The sequence below is a fragment of the Nannospalax galili genome, unplaced genomic scaffold (genome assembly GCF_000622305.1).
Source record: "Nannospalax galili isolate Female #2095 unplaced genomic scaffold, S.galili_v1.0 scaffold660, whole genome shotgun sequence".
NCBI classification, from domain to species: Eukaryota; Metazoa; Chordata; class Mammalia; order Rodentia; family Spalacidae; genus Nannospalax; species Nannospalax galili.
This window is the reverse complement of record NW_008349073.1, coordinates 1,335,822-1,346,652: the sequence shown is the minus strand read 5'-3', so window position 1 is coordinate 1,346,652 and position 10,831 is coordinate 1,335,822. Positions and strand designations below refer to the sequence as shown.

Genomic DNA, 10,831 nt, shown 5'->3' with positions numbered 1-10,831 from the left:
CTTTGCATTTTTGAGTAATAAAGGCTTGATGTTGCCACGTTCCGATGCCAGACACCTGTTCCCATAGGTAACAGCAGCCGGAGCAGCTACCGTGGGTGACTCTGAGGTCTTTTCCCTACTTAGAAGCCGAGATGGAAAGATTTGGAGAAGCAGGAACCCTAACCCCCGTTTTCTTCCCACCAGGGTTAAGTTGAAAGGTCTAATCCAAAGCCTGAAAGATCTGCGGGGCTGGGGAACTGGGCTGGGATGGAGTGAAAGCTCTGGCCCACTTCTAGTTTCTTCCACCCTAAATCCGTAAAGTCCTCTCCTGTACGAGATCACGTTGAACGAGCCTCGGATCAACTACACAGCCCGCGGGGTTTCTCGTGGCAGCTCTGGGCCGCAGCTTCTTCACGCACCTCTTTCCCGATGGCGCGGAGCAGCAAAGGGATTTGGGGGTCCCAGGGCCCCCCAGCCCCGACTCCAGCTCCCAGGCCGCCGCAGCTCACGCTCCTCTCCAGCTTCTCTCCATCTCTTCCTCGCACAGGCCCTCCCCCAGCCTCGGCGGAGGGGGGCCGGGCTTGGCTCCGCGAGGCCCGTGCATTCCTGAGAGCAGGGCCAGCTAGAGCAACAAAGGAGCCCGGTCGGCGGCGGGGAGAGCGCGGGGGGCTCGCGCAGAGGGCTCGCGCGGAGGTGGCTGCTGGGCCTCGGCCAGGCGCGGGGGCGGAGCCGGGGACTGACTCCCGCACCACCCCCAGCCCTCGCCTGGCCTCCATCGCGGGGCCGGGAGTGGGCTTTAATGGCGGGAGACAGAATGGGGCTGGAGATCGGGGGCCCACGGGGCTCCCAGGGCTGAAGACAACTCCGACCGCCGAGCGAGGGAGTCGGGAGTCCGCGCATCCTGGCCCGGGCCTGCGTCGCCCAACATGGGCCCCTGGTTCCAAAGTTTGCGAAGTTGGGCGCCGAGGGGCCGGGACCCGCGCAGCGCCTGGGGAAAGCCGGCCCCAGACTCGCCAAGCGCCCGCGTCGTCTGAGTCTCCTCCGCTGCCCCCCAGGGTCGTGTGCGTGGTCCGGTGGCTCCCGGGAGCGCGCGGGGGCGCCCCGGCTTCTGCTGAGTTGGCGGGTTCGCCATGGCCGCTGCCCACCCCGCGCGGGGGCCCGAGCTGGCGCTCCCGAGGCTGCTGCGATTGCTGCTGCTGGTGCTGCTGGGGGGCCCGGGCCGGGGGGCGGCCTCGAGCGGGAACGCGACTGGGTCTGGGCCTCGCAGCGCCGGCGGGAGCGCGAGGAGGAACGCGGCGATGACCAGCCCTCCGCCACCGCTGCTGAGCCACTGCGGCCGGGCCGCCCACTGCGAGCCTCTGCGCTACAACGTGTGCCTGGGCTCCGCACTGCCCTACGGGGCCACCTCCACGCTGCTGGCTGGGGACTCAAACTCTCAGGAGGAAGCGCACGGCAAGCTTGTGCTCTGGTCGGGTAAGCGCGCGGGAGCCGGGACTGAGATGCAGAGGGGATTGGACCCGGACACTGTTGGAAAGAAAAGGCTCAGGCCTGAGCTCCCGAGCAGGCGGGGAGAGCTGGAGAGTTGCACCGGGAAACTGGTCTGGAACTTTAAGTGCAGGTTAGGTGCAGGAAAGGACCCTCGGTACTGGAGAGGTGGGGGCGAAGCACGGAGGAAGCCGGTCGGTCACAAAGGGCCTGAGCAAAGAATGGGATCGGGAGATGCGGGGCGGGTGTAGGAGGGAGCCCTCACCCACAGCTCTGGGAGAGGAGATGCTTCTCTTCTGGAATTGGGTCAGAGGGGATTCCGGGCAGTGTTCAGACCTTGGAGAAATCTGAGTTGGAGAGAAAAAAAGGAAAGGGTGAACGTGAAAGGGACTTCAAGGTGAGCGCAAACTTGTGAAATTTGTGAAGGAAAAGAAGCCCCCTGGTAATGAATAGCTAAAAACTAACCGAACTATCTGGTAATCTTGATCTGGGGAGATAAGCCTAGAGAACCGTGATTTATTTATTTATTTATTTATTTATTTATTTATTTATTTATTTATTTTGGTCTTGCTTTCACAGATTTCAGTTTCCTGAAAAATGGGAACTCTGACCCACTCGGGTCACGAAGGAAGGAGACAGTTTTAGCAATTGTTTGTGACTCTTTGGAAATGTGGCTCCTCAGGCCAGTGAGAGCTGTGGAAGAACACTGTCTGGGATGTTGAGCGCCTATGGCTATCCATCCTGGGTGGCTGAAAGTCCTAGAGCCTGGTACTTAGAGTAGGATTGTGGGCAGAGCCTGAAAACTGCAGACTGCACCCAAACAACTCCTTTCTAGGTCATATAGAGTGGTTTGTATCCTCACCAGTCACCCTTTTGGGCCAGGAGCCTGAAGGGTGTTGGGGAAGGGAACTGGTCTTATCATCCTTTGCCCCCTTTCCCCCACCCGCAGTGATTTAAAAGCTGTCTTTGATTGAAAAAGAAAAGGCAATTGACTTGGAGCAAACCAGAGGGTGTCCTGACCTTACCTTAGCTCTTCACCTGAGGCTGGTGAGGATCCTAGTGGGGGTAGTGTTAGGAAGGTTGCCTGTCATTGACCACTAGAATTCTCAGACTTTGGTGAATGTTGTAAGAGGCCATAAGGTTCTTGGCTTGATGCAGATGCTGGAGGAGGAGCTTGGAGGATGGTTGGTACCCATGAGGTAGAGGTGCATTCTATCTGGAGATCAGGTTCTAAAGTCAGAGGCTGTGTATATGTAGCCAACAGTAGCTTTGAAAAGTCCATAAATTACTGTAATATAAGGTCTTCATGATTCTGTGCATATACAGTTATGATAATATGTTTGCATAAATGTGTAACATATAGTAATATAGAAGATGTAAGAATGGTATACAGAGGAAATCTAATTGTAGTCTTTAAAGTTACATACATGTAAAAGACTGAAAGAATGTGAAAGGAACATGAATGAAAGATTGAGGGCCAGTGAGATGGCTCAGCAAGTAGATATGCTTACTGAGTTCCATCACCAGAACCTATGGTGAGAGGAAAGAACTGAGTCTCAAAAGTTGTCGGCCCTCCATATGTGCACCCCCATAATAATAATAAATAAAAATAAAATAAAGATAAAGCAAGGTGCTTCTGAGTACTACGTGAAGTAAGATCTCTAAACACTGGACCTTCACCCAGTTCTATGTTTGTATTGTTGAAAGGATTCTCTCTTGTGCTCTCTCTCTCTCTCTTGTTCTGTGTGTACAATAATCTATATTATATATATATGTGTCTCTATGTATGTGTATATATAATATATATAATATTAATTTTTGTGGGGCCCATAGTTGAATTCTTCCAAGTGGTATGTATGCCAGAGAGCAGCTGCTGAGCTGACAGAAGAAGTTTGGGTAGAAGTGTGCATAAGTTAGAACCATCTGCTGGTTGTGCATGTCCCTGTCTCACTAGATGCCTGAGCAGGGTCCTTCAGAGATGCAAACTTTGATCCCAGGGTTGCTAGGACACTCTGAGCAGGTCAATGCTGCTGCCTATTGTCCCCAGCTGAGACTTCTTTGCTTGTGTGTGGGCCAGAAGGAAGTGTTGACTCAAACTGGATCAGTAGGTAGAGAGAGTGAAAGTGAGGCACGTGTAAGAATCACATCCAGGTCTTCAGCTGGAAGCTACTTCTGGCCTTTCTGGAATTAGAGGTCTTGATTTGGTGCTAGATATGGTCTAACTCGTGCATGTTTTTGTGGATGAAGGATAAAGATAATCTAGCTTGTCTTCATCTATAAACTTTTGAGGATAGAGACTTGATCTTCATTTTTCCACTTGATCTTCATTTTCCCCAGAACCTTTGAGTGCTGAGTATACAGCCATCCACACATTCATTCGATTCTGTATTCAGTCCATCACATACTGGGACAGATCCAGAGGCATATCAAGATGAAAACTACAGAAGTGATCCCTGATTTCAAGAGGAGGATAGACAAGGAGGCTTTAGCAGCACCTGTGATAAGTATTGTGTACCCTTGTAGGTCCTGAAGGTACAGAAAGAGCTTTGGGAAGCAAGGGAAGATTCCCAGGGAAACTGATATCTAACCTATGACTATAGAAAGAGGCAGGAATGACTAAGGAAGGGTTGAGACAGGGAGGAATAGGAAAAGGAAATAGCATGTACAAAGCTTTAGTAGCAGAGGGCTTGGTACTTAGAAAGAAATACAATCATGAAAGTAGAACTGGACCAAGGCACTGAGGAGTAGAATTGTGAGAGAAGACCTAGAGAATTAGAAAGTAAAGGGTTCATACCACACAGAAGTTGGGATGTTCAGAAGATGACAAGGAGCCATCCTCTGATAAAGGTTTTTAAGCAAGGGAGAGATGTAATCATGTCTGCATGTTTGGAAGATGTGTTTGGGCTGGGTGGTAATGCATTCCTGTAATTCTGGTTTAGGGAGCCTGAGACAGGAGGATCACTGTGAGTTCTGGGTTGGTCTGGGCAAAGAAAGAAAAGGTGCTGGATGGATAGATCATAGACTTGCTGATGAGTCGGATGAGGGGCTGACTAAACAGGAGGAAGCATGGGCTTCTATGGAAGGTGGTGTCATTCCTTTCCACTGGGATGGAGAGTGGTACTGAAGGGGCAGGATGAGGAAGACAGCGTGGGTTTGGCTTGGCTATGTGAGTTAGCCTGCTCATTGGATATCTACCTGGAGATTCCCAGCAGATTTTGAAATAGGAGTTGCTGTAGCGAGCTGGCCACTAGATGCTTCCTTCACTCAGATCACTGAGGCCAAGTGAGGAAGTTTATAACTAGGTAGGTCCAATTTCTAGGTGTGTAGAACTCAGGTCTATCCTGTGTTTTTCATCTCTTTGGACTTGGGCTTCTTTACTTACTTAGCGTCTTTCCCCATTACAGCTGGAAATGTTTCCTCCCAAGCATTCCAAACTGACCAGACAAACATAATGTCCAGGCCATGATCCACCTTATGCCAAATCTGGTTTAATAAGTAGGGAAAAAAGCAAGAAAGAGAAGCCTGCAGCTAGTGAGAAAATAGGTCCCTGAGAGCCAGCACGTAGCCTCCTCGACCACTGCTATGCTGTGTGTATATACATGGGTGTGTGGCTCTGTCGCCTAGCCAGGGTCCAGCCAGCAGGGAAGAGAGAAAAGCTGGGAGAAATTTCTCACTGGTCTCTCAGACCTCAAGGTGAGAGGTGGGTTGTTATTGATGATGGTGGGTGATTTGCAGGGACAGGTCAGGAAGAATTTCCTTCTGGCTGTTTCCAAAACAGGCTGATCATCAGACTCAATTAAAAAAAAACAACAAAAAAAACCCCAAAAAACCTATTTAGCTATATAGCTATGTGGCTAGGCGTTGTGCCACATGCCTGAGTCCCAGCACTTAGGAGGCTAAGGCAGAAAGATTGCTGTAAGTTCAAAGTCAGCCTGGGCTACATAGCAAGACTCTATCTCAAAATAAACAACAAAACAAATATGGAAATTTATGAAAATGCAGAAAACACGCATAGACCTAAGTTTTCATTTTTGCTTCATTTTTTTTTTTAAAACAAGGTTTCGCTATGTATCCCTGACTGGCCTGGAATTCTTTATGCAAACCAATCTGGCCCCAAATGCATAGTGATCTGTCTGTCTCTGCTCTAGAGTGCTGGGATTAAAGGTGTGTGCCGCCACTGGGCTGCTTCACATGTTTAATCTTTTAATTATGAAGTATGCTAGATATACAAAAAAGCACATAAAACACAAAGATACTAGATAACATCATTATTTTTTAAACATTCATTTTATGTAGATGAGTGATGTCCCTGCTTATATTTGTGCATCACGTGTGTGCCTGATGCCTGAGGAGGCCAGAGATGTCAGATCTTAGAACTGGAGTTTTAGACATCTATGAGCTATCATGTGGCTGCTGGGAACTGAACCCGGGATCCTCTGGAAGAGCAGTAAGTGCTCTTACTCTCTGAGCCATCTCTTCAGCCTGATAACAAATAATTATAAAGTAACATCTCAGGATTGAACTGAAGGCCTCACAACTGCTAAGCAAGCACTCTATAACTGAGCCATATCCTTTGTTTTGCATCCCCACCCCCACACTTCAATGCCAGGAATCACACTTAGGGCCTCATGTGTGCTAGACAAGTGCTCTACCACTGAGATGCCTCTAATTCCTATGTCTTACTTCCTTATTTGTTGTTTTCTTTTGGGGATGGGGAGTCTCATTCTATAACTCAGACTGGCCTGTAACTTACTATGTAGCCTAGGCTGGTCTCAAACTGCTGCCTCAGTCTCCCAAGTGCTAGGATTATAGATGTCAGCTACCATGCCCAGCTCTCTTGCTTCTTTACTGAATAAGATTCATTCGTTTTTTGATAGCTCTTTCTCATTACTAAATAGCATTTCATTGTATGAGCATACTACACTTGGTATATCCATTCTATTGTTAAATACTTAAATGGTTGCTGGTTTTTGCCTACTGTGAATAAAATTGCTGTGAATATCCCTTTGTGTATATCCTGATATATCTGGTACAGGTTTTCTCAGTATATACTTAAAGAGCAGAGTTGATAGATAATAGTACTTTGAATTTATAACTTCATCTTAGACCAAACTGTTTTTCAAAGCCATTGTGCCAATTTACAATCCCACTAGAAAATCATTGTTGGTCATAATGATTCCTAAAACTTGGCATTGTCAGTCTTTAAATTTTTTTTCAAATCTGCTTTTTAATTTTTTGGGGGGAGGCCATGTTGGGGATTGAATCCAGCGTCTCATACTTGTGAAACAATCACTTCACCTAAGATACAGCTCTAGTCGTTGTTATTTTATTTCATATTTCTATGATTGCTAGTAAGGTTAAGGATCTTTGCAAATGTTTATTGACTATTTGGACTTTTTTTATTTTTAAAATTATTTTTATGTGTATGAGTGTATTGCCTGCATGTATGTGAGTGCACCCGTGTCGTGCAGTGCCGCAAAGGTCAGAAGAGGGCTTCGGATTCTCCTGGAATTGGGAGTTAAGGATGGTTCACAGCCACCATGTGGGTGCTGGGAATCGAACCTGGGTCCTCTGCAAGAGCAGTTAGTGCTCTTAACCGCTGAGCCATCTCTCCAGCCCCAACTATTTGGATTTCTTTTGTGAAGTATCTGTTCAAAACGTGGCCCATTTTTCTGTAGGGCTACCTGTCATTTTTGTAAGATTTATAGGAATTATCCATATATGCCAGATGCAAAACCTTTATTGGTTGTGTTAAAAATATATTTGTGGCTTTACTTTCCCACTCTCTTTCTGTCTCCTGTTGAACACAATATCTGAACTTTAATATAGTCATTTATCAAATGTTTTATGATTAGTGCTTGTTTATGTCTTCTTTAGAAAAATCTCTTCCTCCTTCAAAGTTATGAATTCACCCTTTTATGAGAAAACTATAGATTTCCCAGTCACTTTAGGCATAATTCACCTGGTGTTGTTAAAAAGAATTTCTGTTCTCTACCACTCTGCCATAAATCAAATATATATGTGTATTTCTGGGACCTTAATTCTCTTCCATGTGTCTGTTTGTCTGTTGCTTTGCAATATCACATTGTCTTAGTTTTAAAAATATTTATTATTTATATTTTATGTGTATGAATGTATTACTTGCATGTATATAAGTGCGCCTGTGTTATGCAGTTGCCTGCAGAGATCAGAAGAGAAGTGTTGGATAGCCCTGGAACTGGAAATACAGATAGTTCTTAGCCACCATGTGGGTGCTGGGAATTGAACCTGGGTCCTCTGTAAGAGCAGCCAGTGCTCTTAACCAGTGAGCCATCTCTCCAGCCCCACATTGTCTTAGTTACCATGTCTTTACAGCATGGTGTTTGCCTTTTTCGGCAGCTGGTGACGCCTAAGCATTTCTCAATACAGTTTTTCTAAATTCATAAAGTAAAACACATGGGATTGAAAACAGTGTATAGGATCAAATATTCAGAATATGTAAAAGAACTCCAAAAACTCAGTAGCAAGTCCAAACCAAAGTAAACAGCTTGGTTAGAAACTGGGCAGTAGATCTAAATAGACATTTTTAAAAAGAAGTAAAAGAAGACATGTATCCTTAAGTACATAACAGAATGCTTAAATCACTCATCACCAGGGAAATGCAAATCAAAACCACAGTGAAATTTTACTTTACCCCTGTAAGAATGGCTAATAAAAAAAAAAAGATTAAAGACAACAACTTGCTGGTGAGGATGTAAAAAAAAGGAACCCTTACACACTGTGTGTGTGTGTGTGTGTGTGTGTGTGTGTGTGTGTGTATGTGACCTGTGCCTGTACCTGATGACCTGAGTTCAATCCCTGGGACACACATGATGTGTGTAGGTAAATTAGTACACCCTTTATGGAAATCACTATGAATGCTCCTCAAAGAAAAGAAAGGAAGAAAGAAAAAGAAATACAGAAGCACTATTTGATCCAGCTGTTCCACTACCAGATATATATCCAAACGGAGTGAAATCAGTAGGCAGTGGAGATACCTCACTCCCCTGTACATTGCAGCATTATTCACAATAGCCAAGAAATGGAAACAACCAAAGTATCCATCAGCAGATGAGTGGAAAAAGAAACATGATGCAGATACAGAATGGACTGCTATTCAGTCCTGAAAAATGAAATCAAGTGACAATGGGGATAAAATTAAAGGTCAGAGAAAGATAAATACTGTGTGGTCTCACTCATATGCAGAATATGGAAAGTCATCTAGTAGAAGTTGAGAGTAGAATGGTGATTCCCAGAGGAGTAGAAGGGATGGGACTGGTGGATCACTGGGAGCTAAGTAGGTCATAGTTAGGAACAAGATGCTCTGGTGATGCTAGAGAACAATAATGTCTGTATATTTCAAAAAAAAAAAAACTGAAGAAATGATTTTAAAAGTTTTTACCACAAAGAAATAGCAAATGCTTATGGAGATAAATATGTGTAACCTGATTTAAACATTGTACAATATATATGTCTCATACATTACATGGTACCTAGTTAATATGGTTTTTGTGTGCCAGTTAAAAATTTACAAAATAGGGGCCGGCAGGATGGCTTAGTGGATAAAGGTGCTTGCTGCCAAGCCTGATGACCTGAGTTCAATCCCTAGGACACACATGGTGGAAAAAGAGAACCGATTCCCGCAAGTTGTCCTCTGGCCTCCACATGTGTGCTGTGGCACATGCATGCCCACACCTCTGCACACAGCCACCCATATATCCAGATAAATAATAAAAATTTTAAAAATTTACAAGTTCAGTAAAGCATATAGGATCATAAAGAGAATTCATTGTAGTAAAATACAGCTTGGAGATGTAACAGTTGAAGTGTGTGACCCATGTGGGAGTTCATTTGCCAGCACCAAAAATTAAAAGAAATATAATTATTAAATATAAAGAAACAAGTTTGTGATCTAACATGTATACTTTAGTACGACTCTAAATAAGACACATTGCAGTGTGATAGCCACTGTGATGCTCTATGATGAACATGGACAGTATTTTGAGGTGTCTGCAGTAAAGAACTGATTCCACTGTGATGAAGCCACGAGCACTGCTAACCTACTGTTGCTTACATAGGGGAGAAGCTTTAGTTAGGTGCAACTTTTTCTCACTCAGGTTCATAGATTTAAGAATTCTTTTCAAGGAACCCACAAGCTAAGAAGCTCTACTTTATAGTACACCTGCACCAAGAGGACAGTTTGGACTATTCTTAATTGTGTGTGTGTGTGTGTGTGTGTGTGTGTGTGTGACAGGATTTCATTAGTCCAGACTGTCTTGGAACTTACTATGTAGCCCAAGCTGACCTTGAACTCTTGGCAGTTCTCCTATTTCATCCTTCTGGATTTTGGGATTACTGACATGAGCCAGCACACTTGGCTGATACACACACACACACACACACACACACACACACACACGCACACACACTCTTTTTTTTTCTTTTGAGATAGCGTCTCCCTGTAGCCCCAGTTGGCCTGGAATTCACTATGTAAACCAGACTGGCCTCAATCTCACAGAAATCTGCCTGCCTTTGCCTCCCAAGTTTCCAAGTGCTGGGTTTAGAGATGTATGCCACCATGTTTGGCACACACACACATTTTTTAAGAACCTTTTTTAATTGTTTTTACATTTGTTTGTTTACTGGTTTATTTATGTTTTTTTTTTTACTGGTTTATTTATGTTTTTTCCCCCTGTCTCGTGGAAAAAAAACAAAACAAAACATAAATAAGGGGTTGGAGAGATGACTCAGTGGCTAAGAACACTGACTGCTCTTTCAGAGAATCTGGCTTCAATTCCCAGCACCTACATGGCGACTAACAACCATCTGTAACTTCAGTTCCAGGATATCTGACACCCTCTTCTGACCTCCATGGGCATTGCACAACACGGGTGCACTTACAAACATGCAGGCAATACACATACACATAAAATAAAAATATTTTTTTTTGTCTTTTTGAGACAGGGTCTCCCTGTAGCCCCAGCTGGCCTGGAACTCGTATGTAGACCAGGTTGGCCGTGAACTCACAGAGATCCACCTGCTTCTGCCTCCCAAGTGCTGGGATTAAAGGCGTGCACCACCACGCCCAGCTCATAAAAATATTTTTTTTTAAAGTTGTTCTCAGGGGCTGAGAGATGGCTTAGCAGTTAAGAATACTGACTGTTCTTGCAGAAGACCCAGGTTCGAATCCCAGCACCCACATGGCAGCTAACAACTGTCTGTAACTCTAGTTCCAGGAGATCGGACAGCCTCTTCTGTCCTCTGCTGATTGGAGGACACAGATGCACTTACCTACATGCAGGAATAACACTCATACATATAAAAAAGAAATAAAAATAATAAAATATAT

The 10,831-nt window shown here is 45.0% G+C and overlaps 1 protein-coding gene across 1 annotated transcript in view; it reads left to right on the top strand.

The window, feature by feature from the left end:
- Positions 1–581: 581 nt before the first annotated feature.
- Positions 582–10,831, top strand: part of Smo (smoothened, frizzled class receptor) — a 27,579-nt gene continuing 17,329 nt past the window's right edge. Inside the window, exon 1 of the mRNA XM_008846366.3 lies at positions 582–1,452. Within this exon, the coding sequence (XP_008844588.1) occupies positions 1,110–1,452 (343 nt within the window). The 5' untranslated portion in view covers positions 582–1,109. The remainder of the gene's footprint in view (positions 1,453–10,831) is intronic.